Raw genomic sequence first — 22,234 nt, forward strand, 5'->3', positions numbered from 1 at the left:
GCAGGGGCGGACTGTCAACTCATGGGGCCCCCAGGCAACAGGGGATCATGGGGCCCCTGTGTCCTTGCCCAAACTCAAAAAAGCCTATAAAAAAGGTTCCCGGTGGCATCTCCAGGGGCCCCTTACTGACCCCTCGGGCAGTGCCCGAATTTCCAAATGGTCAGTCCGCCCCTGGTCCATAGCTTGGCCATAGGTTCATTTTAAGCAATGTCTCTGCCGAATGTAAAAATATATATCATGCACTTGTGTTACCTTTATCATTGAACACCCCTTTCTCAAAAAAGAAGCATATCTTGTCACCACTGGTGAGGAAATAGTCAGCACTCCCCTGTAAGGACAATGGAGATGTTGCACACTTCAAGAAAAACTGAATTTATGCATAAGATACTCTACAATGACATTAAAGCCATATTAACTACGCAGTAAGTCACATGATTTGGAAAGTATTGTCCCCAACACCTCAAATGATCATCCTCAGTTCTAACCATTTACCTGTTCACCCAGAAATGTTATTAAGTGACTTTAAAGTCAAACTGTTTGACATTTTAAATTAAATGCTTATAGTAAGAAAACTGCCTGATTCTTTCACTGATTCTGATACTTGCATGCTCTTGCTAGTCCTTTTAAAAATGTCATGCCAGACCCATTTTTTTTAGTTTTGCCTAGAGTAAGGAAGGCTTTGAAGGTATTTAACGCTGATGTTTTCTTTGCTGAGGAGGGTTTCCTTTACGTCTTTATGGCCAAACAGACAACAATAAAAAACTTTAGTATAGCAAGGAAAGTTAGGTTTTAATTGCTAATTGGAGGAGTTTGCTCACTTCCTGTCTAAAGTGGTCACTGCGGGTGAAAGTGTGGGTTGCCCCAACAGAGACCTTGGAAGCTGTGAAATTCTGATAGAAAGTCTAACGATTTCCTTCTGTTCAAAAACAAAGTCTTGGCTAGAGGTAAAAATTTAAGCCTCCTTTAGACTAAAATGGCATCTAACATGGAACAATAAACTACACGGCAAAATTAGTCAAGCATCCATTTTTTATGTGAACGTGTGGATCATATACAGTGAGGAACAGAAGTATTTGAACACCCAGTGATTTTGCAAGTTCTCCCACTTAGAAATCATGGAGGGGTCTGAAATTCCCACTCTGAGAGAATTTAAAAAAAATTCAGGAAATCACATTGTATGATTTTTAAAGAATTTATTTGTCTTGCACTGCTGAACATAAGTATTTGAACACCTGAGAAAATCAGTGTTAATATTTGGTACAGAAGCCTTTGTTTGCAATTACAGAGGTCAAACATTTCCTGTAGTTCTTGACCAGGTTTGCACACACTGCAACAGGGATTTTGGCCCCCTCCTCCACACAGATCTCCTCTAGATCTGTCAGGTTTCGGGGCTGTCGCTGAGCAACACAGAGTTTCAGCTCCCTCCAAAGATGTTCTATTGGATTTAGGTCTGGAGACTGGCTAGGCCACTCCAGAACCTTGATATGCTTCTTACGGAGCCACTCCTTGGTTATCCTGGCTGTGTGCTTTGGGTCGTTGTCATGTTGGAAGACCCAGCCACGACCCATCTTCAATGCTCTGACTGAGGGAAGGAGGTTGTTGCTCAAAATCTCACAATAAATGGACCCATTCATCCTCTCCTTAATACAGCGCAGTCGTCCTGTCCCCTTCGCAGAAAAGCACCCCCAAAGCATGATGTTACCACCCCCATGCTTCACAGTAGGGATGGTGTTCTTGGGATGCAACTCATCCTTCTTTTTCCTCCAAACACGACGAGTGAAGTTTAGACCAAAAAGTTCTACTTTGGTCTCATATGATCACATGACTTTCTCCCATGCCTCCTCTGGATCATCCAGATGGTCATTGGCAAACTTCAAACGGGCCTGGACATGTGATGACTTGAGCAGGGGAACCTTCCGTGCAATGCAGGATTTGAAACCATGATGGCGTAGTGTTCTACCGACAGTGACCTTTGAAACTGTGGTCCCAGCTCTCTTCATGTCATTGACCAGCTCCTCCCTTGTAGTTCTGGGCTGATTCCTCACCTTTCTTATCATCAGTGATACCCCATGAGGTGAGATCTTGCATGGAGCCCCAGTCCGAGGGAGACTGACAGTCGTCTTTAGCCTCTTCCATTTTCTAACAATTGCTCTAACAGTTGATCTATTTTCACCAAGCTTCTTGGCAATTGCCCCGTAGCCCTTTCCAGCCTTGTGGAGGTCCACAATTTTGTCTCTGGTGTCTTTTGACAGATCTTTGGTCTTGCCCATGGTAGTAGTTAGCGTCTGACTGTCTGTGGGGTGAACAGGTGTCTTTAAAGAGCTCAGACAGGTGCTACTAAGTTAGATTAATGAGTGGAGTAGAGGTGGACTTTTTAAAGGCACAGTAACAGGTCTTTGAGAGCCAGAATTCTTGCTGTTTCTTAGGTGTTCAAATACTTATGTTCAGCAGTGCAAGACAAATAAATTCTTTAAAAATCATACAATGTGATTTCCTGAATTTTTTTTTTAATTCTGTCTCTCAGAGTGGGAATGCACCTACAATGTGAATTTCAGACCCCTCCATGATTTCTAAGTGGGGGAACTTGCAAAATCGCAGGGTGTTCAAATACTTCTGTTCCTCACTGTACATGATTCTGAAAGCTATTATTAGTATAGGTCCCATGCTGTAATTTCCTTGCCAGGGTTTATCAGTCTTTTAATGGCCAGTTCACCCAAAAGAGATAAATTAGGTGGAATCTGGTGAGCTGATTATAAGTATTTATGGTGCAACCACAACAAGATCTCTCTGCCATAATTCCTGACTCTCTTCCTGTCTAAATGGGAGTTCAATGTATTCCCGACCACCTTTGCATGTTCCAGTTTTACCCAACAGAGTGGGAACCTCTTATAATAGACACAGCAGGTGTGTAGACCCTGTTCTGAGATCTCACCAATAGAGTCCACAAGGAATACAAGAACCCAAAAAGAATCAGGCAGTTTCCTTTCTAACATACTACCGATGTCACTTTCTATGAAAAGCTGAAAATCAGTTTTGCGTAGAAGGATTATTTTATTGTGTTGGGTATGTTCCTGTCACAGTGGGCACTAGTTTGGAGTTCCTGGCACTAGGATATGGCCATGCACCCAACTTTCATACCTGGGCTCGGAGCTGTTCTTCTTGTTGTGTGGAGAACTCTGTTCGTAAGTGAGGAGGCACGTCCATCTCTTGTACTATTTTCCCTATTTCTTCTTTCATGAGCTTGCATTCATCTTCAGTGAACAGCCTCTCCAGTACCAGAAACCCATTTTCACGGAACTGCACATCAAACAGATAGTTCATACACTGCAACAATACCCAGAACATAACAAAACCAGATCTACATGGGCAATTTTAATCAATTCCTACTGAGAGATTTACCACTTGCTGACAGTTGCCTCATTAGGCTTGAACAGTGGGACCAGACACATGGTCCACCATCCCTCTGAATGCATCCTGCAACCCATTGACACCAAAGTCAGGCACGGGAATGCTCTCTACATTCCAGCATGTGACCTAGAAAGAAAGGTTCTACAGTGAGAGGGGTGATCTCTTCCCATGGTACAAGTAAGGCCCTTGCCTGGGCGAGAGAGAAAGCGGGTGGGAACGTGTGATTAGGTAAGTGATTATCACCAATGCTGAGGGGCTCGAATTTCTCTGCCACTGACCAATAATGCTGAGGCAGGGAAAACACTGCAAATATATCACAAAAATCAAACGAAAAAAGGGGCCACCTATATTGACACGAATATTAGTGTCATAATCATATCTCCAACTCACTTAACTTGTAAGTGTGGATCCATAAACCCAAGAAATACATATTGAACAATATGGTAGTGTGACCAGAGCACCCCTACCGAAGAAAAGGAGGTTACTAAAGGATCCAAGCAGAGTAATATGGGTTCAAAAATTACAGACAATATTTTATTTGATCACATAGATCATAAGGAGGTTAAACATAAGCACGGTGAACATATCAAACAAATAAAATCATTTTAAAAGCACTTGGTGTCCTCATTTCTGGGTCATATTGGCAAATAGGGTACCATATAGGGCAATGTGGAATAGTGGTGTGGTTCTGATCCTAGGTTTCCATAAATTTCCAACTTGTATTAGAGTAAACCATGTATTCAACAGGTATGTTCTTGGTATAAGCCAGGGTATGTAGAGTAACCTCCTGGTATGTGGAAACTGGAACATAAAGATGAGATAAATAAATATATGTGATAATCAAGGAGCTAAATCGCACCTAAGCCATACTAAGCCACCCTATACAGTAGTCAATATACACTTTTATTACCTTCTCAGTAGTTAGACTGTCATACCAGCTTCTTAAGTGTGGAGACTTCCTGGGTAACCACCCCAAGTGAAACATAGTCCACAGTACCAAATGATTCTGAGGATATATATAACAATTATTGTATAGATCACGAGCATCAAGTAAAACCCTGAAAACAAACGCAAAGTATGGGTATATTACCATCAATTATGATCAAGAAGACTCCTGTCGACTTGAAATAGGATCAGGTCCTTGATGCTTGTTCAAAGGTGCATATGGGGGTGGGAAGCCAGGTGGTCTCAATAGATGAATTCCAAGAACATGTATTATGTATATAGCAGGCAGTGGATACCTGAGTATATATACCCAAAGAAGGGTTTCCAAAAATTACTCAATCTGAGAAAAATGAAGCGGTTCTTATATAATATGGCTTTGTCACAGCATACAATGCCTATATGGGATAGCGTATATATATATATATATATATATATATATATTCTCCTCTAGAGAGGATTTCCAAAAAATTCCCCAAAAAGACGCAGGGTAAATCAGGCACATATAACATTCCCTCTTAACTCCATATATGCTCTATAAGTCTAAACAGCAGTAGGCTATAGTAACTTGCCACCGGTGGAAGATATATTCCCATAGAGGATTGCCGTTTGCGAACCGCTGTAATAGTAGCCTTATGGTAGTTTTCCGAGGGCCTCGTGCCTTCCTAGCAAGGAGCTGTGACACCGCCGTTCCTTCCCACCTCGTGGGCGCCGCACCCTATGAAGACGCCAAGCGTAGTGACGGCATTACGTTGACGCGTTTCGTCCGCCAATCACCGCAGACTTCGTCAGAACTGGGAGGGGACTTCTTTCCTTTGCCTTATATGGTGCACTAATTGCATACCAAGGAGTCTCCATATCGCCCTCTTGTGTTGAAAAGATATCACTACATTCAGAAATCCAAAGTGAATTAAAAAACATGTATTTAAATTTAAAATTGACTGCTGGCAAATAGATAAGGGGGACCATACTGAAGTAAACCATATCATCCTTTATGAGGGATAATGGAAAAGAATAATTATTATAATTCAGAAGGGGAAAACCATCAAGACCAAGTACAGAATTCAAATTTTAGTATTATTCTAATTGTTATAAAAATTCAATCTTCAGTGGAAAAAAAGAGCCCCGGGGTTGAATTTATATTTTACCCAAGTAGATCCATGTTCATTTCAATTCAAAGTAACCCAATACAGTTTGTGGCTCAAGATAAGGTAAAAATTCCCAGGAACTCAATTTAGAAAGACTTTAAAATTGAGTTCTGTATTTAGTCCGTATGGGACCAGTGCACCCAGGGTATAGATTCAGAATTTTTCTTTTTGTAGGAGGACTTTGTCAAAGTCACCCCGTCGAGCTGAAATATTCAGCAGGAAAATCCCTTTAACTTTCAAGCCTTCTGTTTTACCTCCATGTACTTCTCTAAAATGTTGTGCCAGTGGATTCTCTTTATCTCCCTTCCCTTCGTTCCTATTTTCATTTCTGATATCTCTCAAATGTTCACCAATCCTGGTTCTGAGGTTCCTTTTCGTTTTACCTATATACATCTTCTTGCATGGACATTCTATCATGTATATTATTCTACTGCTGGAGCAATTAATAAAGCTTCGTATCTGAAATACCTTAGATTTGTCATTATTAAAGAACTGGTTAGACTTATGTACAAATGGACAAATTTGACAATGGCCACATGGGAACATACCATATAGGCCTGTCCTCCTAGTTAACCAGTTCCTTTGTGGTGCCCTCTGAAATTCTGATTGTACCAGTATGTCATTTAGATTCCGAGCTCTTTTTGCTACCATTTGAGGGCTCTCTCCTACCACTCTTGCTATCTGTGAATTTTGTGTTAGTAGGTGCCAATGAGAGTCCAAGGCCTTCTTAACTTCCCCCCATTGTTGTCCGAATTTAGTTATGAATCTTATCGGTTGATTTACCGAATTTGTCTCTGTCTTTGGTTTTGGTTTATTTATGAGCTCCTCTCTTGTTCTACCTAGGGCTCTTCTTTTTGCTCTTCTTAGGGTTCTATGTGAGTAGCCTCTTTCTCTAAATCTCTTATAAAGCTGAATAGATTCATTTCTGTATTCAGCTTCATCTGTACAGTTCCTTTTTATTCTCTGAAACTGACCAATAGGTATGCCCTGTTTTAAGCTCCTTGGATGATAGCTATTAGCATACAGAAGTGTATTCGCCGCTGTTTCCTTTCTAAACGTTTTAGTAACTAATTTATTTCCTTGTATCGAAATTGATAGATCCAGAAATGTTATTACCTTTCTATCAACTATATAGGTAAGTTTGATGTTTCTATCATTCTCATTTAAAAATTCCATGAATTTTTCTAGCTGATCCATACCTCCATCCCAGACCATGAGGACATCATCAATATAACGCAGCCATTTTATTACATGTTGCCTATAGGGAGTGGAGGGATATACCAACTCCTCTTCCCATAAGCCTAAATGTAAACATGCAAATGCCGGGGCCCAAGGTGCTCCCATGGAGGTACCGCATATTTGCTGGTAAAAAGAACCTAAGAACTGAAAGCAGTTATGGGTCAACATAAATTCCAGCAGGTCCAATATAAATTCATTTTGGGCTTCCATTTCAGAGAAGTATGTCTCTAAAAAGTAAGCCACAGCTCTCCGTCCCCAAGTGTGTGGAATAGAGGTATATAGTGATTCCACATCAATACCCACCAGAAGTGCACCCTCAGGTACTTTCACGTTTATAATCTTTTTCAATACATCTCCCGTGTCCCTAACATAGGATCTAAGTTCCAAGACCAAGTCCTTAATTAGATCATCCACATATCTACCTATTGGTTCCAGCGGGCCCTTAATAGCAGACACTATAGGGCGTCCCGGTGGTTGAGTAGGATTTTTATGTATTTTTGGGATTACATAGAAGGTGGGGATATTGTAGATATCAACTGTCAACATGTCGCATTCCTGTTTAGTTAGAAGGTTTGCTTCACGTGCTAATTCCACTTTTTTATTTAGGGCAACAACAATTTTGGGGAAAGGATTAGTATGTAATTTACAGTATGTATCGAGGCTCCTCAGTTGTCTAAGTACTTCCTTTTCATATTCCACACTCTCTAATAATACTACATTTCCCCCTTTATCACTTTTTTTAATCACAATATTTTTAGCATTCTTGAGTTCCCTAAGGGTGAAAGAACAGCCCTTATTAGAGAGTGTGGAATATGAAAAGGAAGTACTTAGACAACTGAGGAGCCTCGATACATACTGTAAATTACATACTAATCCTTTCCCCAAAATTGTTGTTGCCCTAAATAAAAAAGTGGAATTAGCACGTGAAGCAAACCTTCTAACTAAACAGGAATGCGACATGTTGACAGTTGATATCTACAATATCCCCACCTTCTATGTAATCCCAAAAATACATAAAAATCCTACTCAACCACCGGGACGCCCTATAGTGTCTGCTATTAAGGGCCCGCTGGAACCAATAGGTAGATATGTGGATGATCTAATTAAGGACTTGGTCTTGGAACTTAGATCCTATGTTAGGGACACGGGAGATGTATTGAAAAAGATTATAAACGTGAAAGTACCTGAGGGTGCACTTCTGGTGGGTATTGATGTGGAATCACTATATACCTCTATTCCACACACTTGGGGACGGAGAGCTGTGGCTTACTTTTTAGAGACATACTTCTCTGAAATGGAAGCCCAAAATGAATTTATATTGGACCTGCTGGAATTTATGTTGACCCATAACTGCTTTCAGTTCTTAGGTTCTTTTTACCAGCAAATATGCGGTACCTCCATGGGAGCACCTTGGGCCCCGGCATTTGCATGTTTACATTTAGGCTTATGGGAAGAGGAGTTGGTATATCCCTCCACTCCCTATAGGCAACATGTAATAAAATGGCTGCGTTATATTGATGATGTCCTCATGGTCTGGGATGGAGGTATGGATCAGCTAGAAAAATTCATGGAATTTTTAAATGAGAATGATAGAAACATCAAACTTACCTATATAGTTGATAGAAAGGTAATAACATTTCTGGATCTATCAATTTCGATACAAGGAAATAAATTAGTTACTAAAACGTTTAGAAAGGAAACAGCGGCGAATACACTTCTGCATGCTAATAGCTATCATCCAAGGAGCTTAAAACAGGGCATACCTATTGGTCAGTTTCAGAGAATAAAAAGGAACTGTACAGATGAAGCTGAATACAGAAATGAATCTATTCAGCTTTATAAGAGATTTAGAGAAAGAGGCTACTCACATAGAACCCTAAGAAGAGCAAAAAGAAGAGCCCTAGGTAGAACAAGAGAGGAGCTCATAAATAAACCAAAACCAAAGACAGAGACAAATTCGGTAAATCAACCGATAAGATTCATAACTAAATTCGGACAACAATGGGGGGAAGTTAAGAAGGCCTTGGACTCTCATTGGCACCTACTAACACAAAATTTACAGATAGCAAGAGTGGTAGGAGAGAGCCCTCAAATGGTAGCAAAAAGAGCTCGGAATCTAAATGACATACTGGTACAATCAGAATTTCAGAGGGCACCACAAAGGAACTGGTTAACTAGGAGGACAGGCCTATATGGTATGTTCCCATGTGGCCATTGTCAAATTTGTCCATTTGTACATAAGTCTAACCAGTTCTTTAATAATGACAAATCTAAGGTATTTCAGATACGAAGCTTTATTAATTGCTCCAGCAGTAGAATAATATACATGATAGAATGTCCATGCAAGAAGGTGTATATAGGTAAAACGAAAAGGAACCTCAGAACCAGGATTGGTGAACATTTGAGAGATATCAGAAATGAAAATAGGAACGTAGGGAAGGGAGATAAAGAGAATCCACTGGCACAACATTTTAGAGAAGTACATGGAGGTAAAACAGAAGGCTTGAAAGTTAAAGGGATTTTCCTGCTGAATATTTCAGCTCGACGGGGTGACTTTGACAAAGTCCTCCTACAAAAAGAAAAATTCTGGATCTATACCCTGGGTGCACTGGTCCCATACGGACTAAATACAGAACTCAATTTTAAAGTCTTTCTAAATTGAGTTCCCGGGAATTTTTACCTTATCTTGAGCCACAAACTGTATTGGGTTACTTTGAATTGAAATGAACATGGATCTACTTGGGTAAAATATAAATTCAACCCCGGGGCTCTTTTTTTCCACTGAAGATTGAATTTTTATAACAATTAGAATAATACTAAAATTTGAATTCTGTACTTGGTCTTGATGGTTTTCCCCTTCTGAATTATAATAATTATTCTTTTCCATTATCCCTCATAAAGGATGATATGGTTTACTTCAGTATGGTCCCCCTTATCTATTTGCCAGCAGTCAATTTTAAATTTAAATACATGTTTTTTAATTCACTTTGGATTTCTGAATGTAGTGATATCTTTTCAACACAAGAGGGCGATATGGAGACTCCTTGGTATGCAATTAGTGCACCATATAAGGCAAAGGAAAGAAGTCCCCTCCCAGTTCTGACGAAGTCTGCGGTGATTGGCGGACGAAACGCGTCAACGTAATGCCGTCACTACGCTTGGCGTCTTCATAGGGTGCGGCGCCCACGAGGTGGGAAGGAACGGCGGTGTCACAGCTCCTTGCTAGGAAGGCACGAGGCCCTCGGAAAACTACCATAAGGCTACTATTACAGCGGTCCGCAAACGGCAATCCTCTATGGGAATATATCTTCCACCGGTGGCAAGTTACTATAGCCTACTGCTGTTTAGACTTATATAGCATATATGGAGTTAAGAGGGAATGTTATATGTGCCTGATTTACCCTGCGTCTTTTTGGGGAATTTTTTGGAAATCCTCTCTAGAGGAGAATATATATATATATACGCTATCCCATATAGGCATTGTATGCTGTGACAAAGCCATATCTTATGAGAACCGCTTCATTTTTCTCAGATTGAGTAATTTTTGGAAACCCTTCTTTGGGTATATATACTCAGGTATCCACTGCCTGCTATATACATAATACATGTTCTTGGAATTCATCTATTGAGACCACCTGGCTTCCCACCCCCATATGCACCTTTGAACAAGCATCAAGGACCTGATCCTATTTCAAGTCGACAGGAGTCTTCTTGATCATAATTGATGGTAATATACCCATACTTTGCGTTTGTTTTCAGGGTTTTACTTGATGCTCGTGATCTATACAATAATTTTTATATATATCCTCAGAATCATTTGGTACTGTGGACTATGTTTCACTTGGGGTGGTTACCCAGGAAGTCTCCACACTTAAGAAGCTGGTATGACAGTCTAACTACTGAGAAGGTAATAAAAGTGTATATTGACTACTGTATAGGGTGGCTTAGTATGGCTTAGGTGCGATTTAGCTCCTTGATTATCACATATATTTATTTATCTCATCTTTATGTTCCAGTTTCCACATACCAGGAGGTTACTCTACATACCCTGGCTTATACCAAGAACATACCTGTTGAATACATGGTTTACTCTAATACAAGTTGGAAATTTATGGAAACCTAGGATCAGAACCACACCACTATTCCACATTGCCCTATATGGTACCCTATTTGCCAATATGACCGAGAAATGAGGACACCAAGTGCTTTTAAAATGATTTTATTTGTTTGATATGTTCACCGTGCTTATGTTTAACCTCCTTATGATCTATGTGATCAAATAAAATATTGTCTGTAATTTTTGAACCAATATTACTCTGCTTGGATCCTTTAGTAACCTCCTTTTCTTTGGTAGGGGTGCTCTGGTCACACTACCATATTGTTCAAAAACACTGCAAATGACTACTGCAGATGAAGAGGGGGATTTTAGGGCAGGGCATATTTAGCACTTGAACCAATGCTGAGGCTATTATTGTTGCCACTTACACCAATGCTGGAGGTTAATATTATTGCCACTGACCATTGCTGGGGGTTATAATTATTGCCCCTGGAACTAATGCTGGGGGGTTATAATTGCCTCCAGTGACACCAAGGCTGGGGGTTTTTGATTGTATCCACTAACAAAAATGCTGAAAGGTATTACTGTTGCCACTCACACCAGTGCTGGGGATTATGGTTATTGCCACTGACGCCAATCCGGGGGTTATTATCATCGCCAATGACAGTTCTGGGGGGTTATTATTGCGTCCAGTGACACCAAGGCTCGGTGTTTTGATTGTGGCCACTGTTACCATTGCTGAGGGTTATTATTACTGTCACTGACACCAATGATGGGGCTTATTTTACTCCTGCTCCCTCTTCAGTGTGCATTGTGATACTCTGCAGAAAGTGCAGCAGGACTGATATTTTTGACATGTTGAGGTGCACTACAGCCAATTCACTTTAAATAGGTTGCCTAACCTGATGAAATGTACCTCAATACATGAAAATGCACTGCTGTTGTGCTGCCCTCTTGAAAAGTGTTTCTGCTGATTCAGCACAAATTGGCCTGCTCACTTTACATGGGTGGTCCTGTTGGCACCATGCTGCATGGATCTAACTAAAATTTTCAGTTTACTTTTGTCCAAACAGACAAACAGAAAATTCTCAGCCAAACAGCATGTGTATCCAATCAGATACAACCAGCATTTGGGCAGGGACCTCCTATCCCTCTTGTATTGAACTGTATCCTTGCTGTATTTTCTCCCATTATATTGTAAAGTGCTGAGCAAACTGTTGGCGCTATATAAATCCTGTATAATAATAATAATAATTTGACAACCATGGATGCATGCTGTCAGATTAGAATAGCTGCCACTGCAGAATCACTCATTGTGGCAGCGCAGTTCCCTGTCATGGTGTATGTCACTCAGGATTCTCAACTAGGCAGGTTGAGGGGCTCCAGGATGCTTATTTAACCGCTTCCCGACCGCCCTATAGCAGATATACTGCTACAGGGCGGCACGGGTGTGCAAAATCACGTATATATACACGACTGTGTTTCGGGTAGGGGGTGCACACGATCCGCGTGCGTGTCCTACCAGAGCCGCCATTCACACCCGCGGCTGTCAATCACTGGGTCCCGGCCGGTGATTCCCCACCGGCGCCCGGTGATTACTGAGCATCTCCGAAGGGGAGGAGGACTGCTTTGTTTAGTAATAGCTCTCCTCCCTGTCAGCTCGGGCACACTGCTCTGGATGGCTGTGCACAGCACAGCCATTCAGAGCAGTGTGCTTATAGTGAAGCACACACACACACTGCCCCCTATGTAAAACACTCCCTGCACACAGTTAACCCTTTGATCGCCCCTCATGTTAGCTCCTTCCTGCCCAATGTCATTAGTACAGTGCAGTGCTTTTTTTTTAGCACTGATCACTGTATTGGTGTCACTGAGGATGTCAATGACACCAAGTCAGTCCCCCCCAGTGTCAGAACTACTGCCGCAGTCCCGCTATAGGTCGCTGATCGCCGCCATTACTAGTAGAAAAAAAAAAATCCAGGATCTATATAGCCATTTGTAAACACTATAACGTTCATGTAAACCAATTAATTTGCATGTATTGGGATTTTTTTTTTAGCAAAGACATGTAGCAGAATACATTTTGGCCTAAGTTGATGACGAAATGACATTTTTAAAAATTTTTTACTGGACATGTTTAATAGCAAAAAGTCAACAATATTGTTTTTTTTCTCAAAATCGGTCTTTTTTATTTTATAGCGCAAAAATAAAAAAATGCACAGGCGATCAAATACCACTGGAAGAAAGCTAAATTTCATTTGGGTGCAGCATTGCATGAATGCGCAATTGTCAGTTAAAATAACGCAGCGCTGTAACGCAAAAAAATGGCCTGGTCAGGAACATGGGGGGGGGAGGGGGAATCCTCTGGAGGGCAAGTGGTTAATGTGGAGAAACCTGTGTTGTCTCGGTGGTTGGTAAAATATGGTTTGGAACCTGGAGCCCGGAGATTTTTCAGTGGCCTGGGTGGGAGGAAATCTCCAATCCTGGGACCAGGTTTTGGGAAAAGCCAGCCCACTGATTCTGCAGGTGTGTACTGGGATTTTGCAGAATCAGGACCAGGATTCTGCGCTCCACCCTCCCGAGGAGTCCATGTGGATGCAATGGAGCAGCCACAATGGTGCAGTCTTGTAGAACAGACATGGGCAGGAGGTACCAAGGCACAGAGCCTGAGCTGCAGTGCTGCTATAAAGAGCCAGGAGGCTGCATCATACTTTGTTTTGACAGTTTGTAGAACTTTTACTTTTTTGTTGGACATTTTCTCTCTCTTTAATAAAAGTAGGCCAACAAACCCTGAAAAGGCAGAACTGACATGGACTCTACTCACTGGTGAGCTTTACACTTAAGATACATGACCCCCAAAGAACATTATACCATCAACACTTTTTAGTGTGGAAGAGGGAATCAAGTGTTTTCTCCCATTCAGAACACAGGGAAACAAATCTTAGGCTTGTATCACATATATAAAAAAAGAGAAAAAAAGCATCTCTAAGTGCAGTATGTAGAATACTTATTGAGGAACACAGTAAGAAACACTCATATGATGGAGGAGAAAAGGAAGGCTTTGGCATATGTTATAAAGATGAAGGACATGACGGTGTCCTCGATGTGATAACTGTAGTCCGCGCTGGGGGAGAGACTCTGGATATTCACAAGGAGCCGGCCGGCATGTGTGAGTATTGGAAGATGACGTCCGGAGTGCGATGTCGGTGTCAGCGTGATGACGTGGGGAAGTCCAGCATGCAATGCGACGCGTTTCGGAGCATGCGCGAGGCAGACAGAAGGCAGAAGCGTGCTCACAAGAGCTTGCCCTATTGCTATATGGACTCATTTGTGTTTATTTCATATGTCATTGGACCTTATTATGAACGTTGTGCAGTGCCCTCTGTCATTAGGAATTGGGGAATTTATATGTGTCGATTCTTTGTTTATTGGGTCACATATATGCATTTTGCGTTTGATTTTTTCTCCACTGATTTTTGCAGTTTGTTTTGTGTTTTTCTACACATGTTTTTGATGCGTCCTGTGTGCATGAGGCCTCACACTTTTCAATTTGGATGAATAATTCTAGGATTTTTGTGAATGGACAAGGGGACAGGAGGGGAAGGGTGAGCAATGCAAGTCCTTCACAGACACAACCCTCACAGACTCTTAATCCTCAAAGCTTTGGAAGATAATCACTGTGGGGAGTATCCAGCATCACTGGAGGGAGGATTTGTACAGTGGCCAGTAGAACATGGGATACACTTTTTCAGAGGTAAATTATGCGACCGGTGCCATGTGACAAAACTCTTTTTTTTTTTACTGAAGTTCAGCTTTAGGCCTCATTCACACTTGCATATGGGGCTGACTGATTTCTCATGGGAGACTAAGACTCAGCAGGTTTTCCTGAAAACAGCTATGGGTGGGAAGCCATATTCTAAGCAATGAGAGGGTGACAGAGACCCACAGCCAACCATTCCCAGGTTATGCTGTATCTTCTATTACATATGACCGACTGAGAATGGCTGTGTCAGGGCTCCTGGGTATGACCAGAGGTATGTGACTGACGCAGGGAAACGCAGGCTTCAGATATGTTATAAACAATACGATTTATTAACACTAACAATACATAAACGCAGTGCAATACTAAAACATAACACAGTGCAAACAAACCAAACCAAACCACCCACAGATAACAGTACATACAATGCAAGCGAGTCAGGCAGGCCGGGTCAATAACAAACGGGCAGGTAGGAACAGGAGGAGCAGGCAGAGAGTAGTCAGGTCACGAGCCGGGTACAGCAACTAACAGGCAGGTAGGCACAGGGGGTCAGGCAGAGAATGGTCGGGGTCACAAGCCAGGGAACAGAACAGGAGAAGTCAGCAGAGGTCAGGATCAAACAGGGTCAGCAACAAGACAGGAACAGGAACAGGAATGCAGGAACAGGAATGCAGGAACAAGATACAGGGCCCAGGAAAAACACACACCAAGGCAGAGTCTGCAGGTCTGGACATCCCTTAAATATTTATTTATTTATTTATTTATTTATTTATTTATTTCAGGTACTTATATAGCGCTGTCAATTTACGCAGCACTTTACATATATATTGTACATTCATATCAGTCCCTAACCCTCAAGGGGCTTACAATCTAAGGTCCCTAACTTACATTCATACATACACATACTAGGGCCAATTTAGACATGGATCCAATTAACCTCCCAGCATGTCTTTGGAGTGTGGGAGGAAACCGGAGTACCCAGAGGAAACCCACGCAGGCACAGGGAGAACATGCAAACTCCAGCAAGGTGGTGCCATGGTTGGGAGTTGAACCAATTATCCTAGTACTGCCAGGCAGAAGTGCTAACCATTTAGCCACTGTGCTGCCCGATTTAGTCATTATTAGTTATTGTAACAATTATGTGGAGTGGTGGATTATCACCATTGGTAAGCTCATTTCTAAATAGTATGTAATAATGGTTTAGGAAAGAAATAATTTCAGCCATTATATGTGGAATGTTATAACAGACTTCCTGCACTTTGTTATTAACTAAAGCTGATGCTATGGCTTACCCTATTTATTGCAGACACTAGTGTCTCCATCCATAGCTATTGGCTATCAGTAAGACTCTTATAATATTATTGTATTATTATAGTATAGCTATGGACTGAGATATCTACAGCAGAGAAGTACTTAATTAAGGTAAATGTACATTGAGAGGATTATTTGAAGGATATATGGAAGCTAAACGGGGCCTGACCATCGGTAGTTTCACATGGTGTATGCTATGATACAGCATTCTGCATAGTAAACACAGAGAATGATTCTACTGCGTGTGTATGAAAAATATGATTTTGTACTGGTGTGAGAACCTTAGAAGTTACCTATGGCAATCCAATATTATCACTATGATATCTCTCAATGTAACTGCAGAATTAAGATTCGGTCTTGTGAAGGACAGCATTTGCTCATATATGAGGCCTTCTCTCCTGATTTTGTGGCTCCTGTTTACCTGGAACACCAACTGTCTGTTCCTGTATTGTCTGCAGTGAGGTTTGTGTGTTCTGATAGGCCTATGAGGTAGAAGTCCCTGATCTCTCTGCATGAGGAATCGGGCATCAGTTGTCTTTACAGAATGCGATAACCTGCAGTCATGGTATCGAAGGGTAGTGGCGGTCCAGGCAGATCCAGGATGGTCCTCAAGCTATCCCTGGTGATGCTTATGTTGCTGATATTTCCGATAGTGAGACTGGATAGTTAGAGCAGCTCTCTCGGTGGCATCTTGTCCTGTGAACTGAGTACATGGGTTGGCCCTCCTCACACCTCTCGCGGGGTAGGTGGTACAGCTGTACTGACAACTTCCTCTTCTCTCTTGATCTCTGCTTGCTCTCCTGTTCTGGATACACCAGCATAAGCAGTTTCAGGTGTTTGACTGGCTGCAAGGTTGAGTCTCTGATTGCTGGGAGCACCCGCTGGCCAGCCCTGGTACTGCAGCCCATAAGGCAGGTGAGTCCCACCATTGCTGGCCAGTCCATTCCTGACAGGCTGTGTCAATGAGGCCTACAGACCTTTGTCAAGTTTTTTTTTTTTGCTGTCTATGCCCCATCAGGGAGATTTCACTTCTTCTTGCAGCAACTCAACATAAAGTAAAAAGGTAAAGCTGACCTCCAGGAATTCAGTCGCTTTCTAAAATGTACTGACTTACTATGGGTTAAGTCCAACGAAGTGCATCCCACCTTGTGGACCTATTTCTTTCATTTACGTTTTAACCAAGCATCGGGAGTACAGCTATTGCTCTATTCCCGTCACCAACAGGAGAGATGCTGAATTCTCACATAGCAACAGCTCTGCCTGCCCCTCCCCTCCTCTGTTCATTCAAAGGGGGCTTTGTATTTTGTGAATGGGTTCACATAATAGAAAGCACTCTGATTAGGCAGGCAAACCAGCTGCATAGGACTCTGCAGCTACTGGAGCGGAGACGAGAAATTCCAGTGTTGGAGCACCAGAAGAATAGCAATGGCTATGTTCCCAGCGCTCAATAAAGATGTGAACTTTAAATTAAAGGGATCATGCACTTCATTGTACTTAACCAATAGTAATCCAGAACATTTTAGAAAGTGGCTGAATTTCTGGACTTCAAATTTATACTCTCTATAACAAGGGGAAATCCCATCTTGGAAACGTCACTGGCACAGGTGTCCCCATTACATTTCCTTTTCATTCCTGTTCCTCAATAGCTCTAAAAATGTGCATTTCCCATTGACAATGGTCACCAAGATGAATAGAGAGAGTGATTTTCTTTTTCCTGCAAGGAGAGTAATAAAAACCTAAAATTTCCTCAGGCTATTCAAAACTCTATTAAAAACCTTAGTCACAAATATTCTTCTAATAGTGTAATCCTCTATGTAGAGAATGCATGGGAGGACCTCTAAATTTTGTAACTTTTTGCAGTCTGTAGCATTTTGGCAAATACAAGCAGTAATGCTGAACCTAGAAAACAACATCTGCATCCAACTCAACCAGAAAATGGGCATCATTTCCTAAGCTTTAACAACTGTTACTTACCATAATGGTCTGTATTTTAATCAATTAATAATAACATAAAATATATTATAAAATCATATTTATCATGACAAATAACATTTGTGATACAGTTTAGTAAATTGAGCATACAGTCCAAAGTGATTTCCCAGCATGCCTCAATACGTATCATTCAGACTGCCCCTGGTCACAGCTGATACTATGTAAAGACTGTATAGCTGCTGCAGAGGTTCGCAACTCTCAAGCTTTGCAGAACTACAATTCCCAGCATGCCCTGCTAGTCAACCATTGAAGAAAATGCACCAGGTGTAAAGGATACAGGTAGATAAACGTAGAATTGTTCTTACCTTCTGGACCTGTTCATCTGTCACCAGAGCCATATTAGCTGAGCAAAGCCGCCTGTGACCTGCTGACCAGGGGAAGATCGGAGAAAACACAGCAGATGATCCAGAGAGATAAAGTACAAGAGGCCACGCATTCCTCCCCAGCCATGTGACTATAATCAGCTGACCAAAAGACAAAAGAGATTTAGCCCAAAAAAAAAACCCTGTGCATTTCTGCTATTGTGTGCAAATTAAAGCAGACCTGTCATACTGGTTTTGAAAACAGCCAAGCAAAAAAAAAGGTGATTTTCTTTTCTGCCCATGTGTTCAATGCAGCAACACCATGTACAGAATGTAAGGAAAAACAGGCAGGATAGTATAACTGCATGGTGTTTATTATAACACGTGTTTCCGGAACTCATTCACATGAGCAGGACATACCTGTAGTAATATGAATTGTAATAAAATAAATGTAATAGTCACTATTCTTGATATATTTGTTTCTAGCATCAGGAAATTAGCGTGGTTGTAATCAGGGGCAGACTGACAACTCATGGGGCCTCTGGGCAATAGGGGATCATGGGGCCCGTGTCCTCACCCACACTCAAACCACACCCAAAAAAGCCTATGAAAGGTACCAGGGGCATCTCATGGGGCCTCCTACTGACCCCGGGCCCTCGGGCAATGCCCGAGTTCCCAAATGGTCAGTCCGCCCCTAGTTGTAATAACATCCCAGTTCAGAGAATGATGTCCTTCACTATGTGTACTTTACAGGACCCTGCCTGTAACTCTAACACTAACCATCCCTGTAACCCTAACACTAGCCCTCCCTGTAACCCTAACACTAGCCCTCCCTGTAACCCTAACACTAGCCCTCCCTGTAACCCTAACACTAACCCACCCTGTAACCCTAACACTAACCCTCCCTGTAACCCTAACACTAACCCTCCCTGTAACCCTAACACTAGCCCTCCCTGTAACCCTAACACTAACCCTCCCTGTAACCCTAACACTAACCCTCCCTGTAACCCTAACACTATCCCTCCCTGTAACCCTAACACTAACCCTCCCTGTAACCCTAACACTAGCCCTCCCTGTAACCCTAACACTAACCCTCCCTGTAACCCTAACACTATCCCTCCCTGTAACCCTAACACTAGCCCTCCCTGTAACTAACACTAACCGTCCCTGTAACCTTAACACTAACCCTCCCTGTAACCCTAATCCTCCCTGTAGTCCTAACACTAACCCTCCCTGTAACCCCAACACTAACCCTCCCTGTAACACTAAAGCTAACCCTCCCTGTAATCCTAACACTAACCCTCCCTGTAACCCTAACACTAACCCTCCCTGTAACCCTAACACTAACCCTCCCTGTAACCCTAACACTAGCCCTCCTTGTAACTAACACTAACCCTCCCTGTAACCTTAACACTAACCCTCCCTGTAACCCTAATCCTCCCTGTAGTCCTAACACTAACCCTCCCTGTAACCCCAACACTAACCCTCCCTGTAACACTAAAGCTAACCCTCCCTGTAATCCTAACACTAACCCTCCCTGTAACCCTAACACTAACCCTCCCTGTAATCCTAACATTAACCCTCTCTGTACCACTAACACTAACCCTTCCTGTAACCCTAACACTAATCCTCTATGTAGCACTAACCCTCTCTGTAATCCTCACACTAGCTTTCTATGTAACACAAATTCTCCCTGCAATTCTTACATTAATCCTCTGTATAACCCTAACACTAACCATTTGTGTAACACTAACCCTGCCTATAATCCTTATACTAGCTCTCTGTGCAGTAACGCTTACACTCACCATCTGGGTAACCTTCACACTCAAGGTTAGGCCAAGGGGTAGGCAAATGGTGGCCACCTCAGCGGCATAGGTTAAAGGTCTTGCCCTTCTAGCATGCCAGCTGAGGTGGCCAAAGAGGTGGTTCACAGCTCATTTGGGGGGATATACACTGGCCGTTTTGCTTTTGGGCACTAATGGCCTTTGTCTCAGCACTGTTCACTCCAATCCTCTGTTGTCATATATACTACAGTATCTCTTGTAGCCCTGACACTAACCCTCCCTTACGTATACCTAACCAATTGCCTGACCACACCGGCATCCTTGGTGCCAAAGACCAACCCCTCCTACAGTGAAAAATACTAACACCAGAAACTTGATACCGTACTCTACTGTTACAGATTATACTGTAGGTGTGTTGATGGAGTTTTTTTATGGTTTTTAATTTTGTTGTTCAGTTAAAAATGAAATGTTGCAAAGGAATCTCTTAAATTTACCAGGTGACGCTATACCCAAGAACTACACTTTGTAAAGTCTTCCTTTCAGGCAGCTTCTGTTCTATAAATATGCCTGGATGAGCCTCCTCTACTAGTACAGACAGCAACATCCTATCTAGTGGATTAACAGTCTGCCAGACAGCTTATAAAAAAAAAATAACATTGTTTTAAAAAAAGAATCGTGAAGGAAAACTAGGAAGTTTTTTTTTAACAAATATTTAATAGAAATAGGTAAAAATGTACACATTTTTTGCTTATAAATATTTAACATCTCAAAAATGTAAATTGGAACAAAAAAGTATAGGGCCTATATGATGACATCAGCTAGGGAGGTGGTGACAAGACTGGTCTGAGACCGAAAATAAGAGTGGCTTTGGGGGACATTACATAACAATTGGAACCATTGGGGAGGAAGCCTGTGGGAGCCTGCATTAAGGTATTACCCTGTTGGAATACAGTGTTCATGTATTTTATGCAGCAACGACATCAGTGTTCAGTATATTCTTCAACCAGTAGATGGCAGTGTTTATAAATCTGTAGCTGCATCTATGGTACATTTTTATGTCTTTTCTCTGAATAAAGTTTCCTGTTTCCTTGTTGCAGTGAAGCAGAAAAGCACATGTGGACTGTGCACTGTCTGGTCTATAGGGCTATATACAGAATTTCTAACATACCTTGTGTTAGATCATTCCCTATAAGTATATAGGGGCATCTTATTCATCAGCTAGAGTCAGAAGATAATATTAATCATCTTATTACTGCCTAGAGTTAGACTTTAAACCAAAACCTATACTGTGCCCAATCACAATCTAGTATTTTAACTGCCTCCCACCCACCATATAAAGGAAATGACGGACAGGTGGTGGTTCTCTAGTTCTGGGAAGACATCATATGACGTCCTCCCAGTCTAACCGCACGTGCGCGCCCCAGGGCCGTGCAGCGCGGTGATCGGTGGTGCCAAGGACACAGCGGAACACCGTTCAGTGGGAAGAGCCGATGACGTCGGCTCTGTCATGTGATCAGCTGTGTCCAATCACAGCTGATAGCATGTAAATAAAGGAAATGCCGGTTATCGGTATTCCTCTCCTCATGAGCTGTCAAGCTGACAGCTCGTGAGGAGAGGACAGATGGTAATCGGCATTCCTCAGAGGGGACATGTACACTGATCATCAGGGCACTGATGAGCAGTGTAGCCCCATCAGTGCCACCTGTCAGTGTCCATTAGTGCCCAGCAGTGCCACATCAATGCCACATATCAGTGCCTACCAGTGTACATCAATGCCACATATCAGTGCACATCTGAGCTGCCTTTCAGTGCGGCCTATCAGTGCTGTCAATCAGTGCCACCTATCAGTGCCAGTCAGTGCCACCTATCAGTGTGCATCAGCGCTGCCTATCAGTGACCATCAGCGCTGCCTATCAGTGCCCATCAGTGCCACCTATCAGTGCCATATATGAGTGCTACCTTTCAGTGCCCATCAGTGATGCCTGTCAATGCCCATCAGTGTCACCTACTAGTGCCTCCTCATCAGTGCCGCCTATTAGTGCCTATCACTGCAGCCTATCAGTGTCCATCACTGCAGCCTCATTAGCGTACATCAGTGAAGGAGAAAAATCACTAATTTACAAAATTTTATAACAGAAACTAAGAAAAAAAATTTTTTTTTTCAACATTTTCAGATGCTTTTGGTTTGTTTAGCAAAAAATAAAAAAACCCAGAGGTGATTAAATACCACCAAAAGAAAGCTCTATCTGCCTCAAAAAACATTATAAAAATTTCATATGAGTACAATTTTG

At 42.0% G+C, this 22,234-nt stretch overlaps 1 protein-coding gene across 1 annotated transcript in view; it reads right to left on the minus strand.

Moving 5' to 3' along the window:
• PHYHD1 (phytanoyl-CoA dioxygenase domain containing 1) overlaps positions 1–18,293 on the minus strand; it is a 50,236-nt gene extending 31,943 nt beyond the window's left edge. The window contains exons 1-3 of the mRNA XM_089669108.1: positions 18,163–18,293; positions 3,139–3,297; positions 253–328 (exon numbers count right to left, since the gene is read on the minus strand). Of these exons, the coding sequence (XP_089525234.1) occupies positions 253–328; positions 3,139–3,297; positions 18,163–18,195 (268 nt within the window). The 5' untranslated portion in view covers positions 18,196–18,293. The remainder of the gene's footprint in view (positions 1–252; positions 329–3,138; positions 3,298–18,162) is intronic.
• Between the last annotated feature and the right edge of the window lie 3,941 nt (positions 18,294–22,234).

Source organism: Staurois parvus, unplaced genomic scaffold, assembly GCF_062004578.1.
Source record: "Staurois parvus isolate SC_StPar_1 unplaced genomic scaffold, SC_StPar_1.0 ptg000068l, whole genome shotgun sequence".
NCBI classification, from domain to species: Eukaryota; Metazoa; Chordata; class Amphibia; order Anura; family Ranidae; genus Staurois; species Staurois parvus.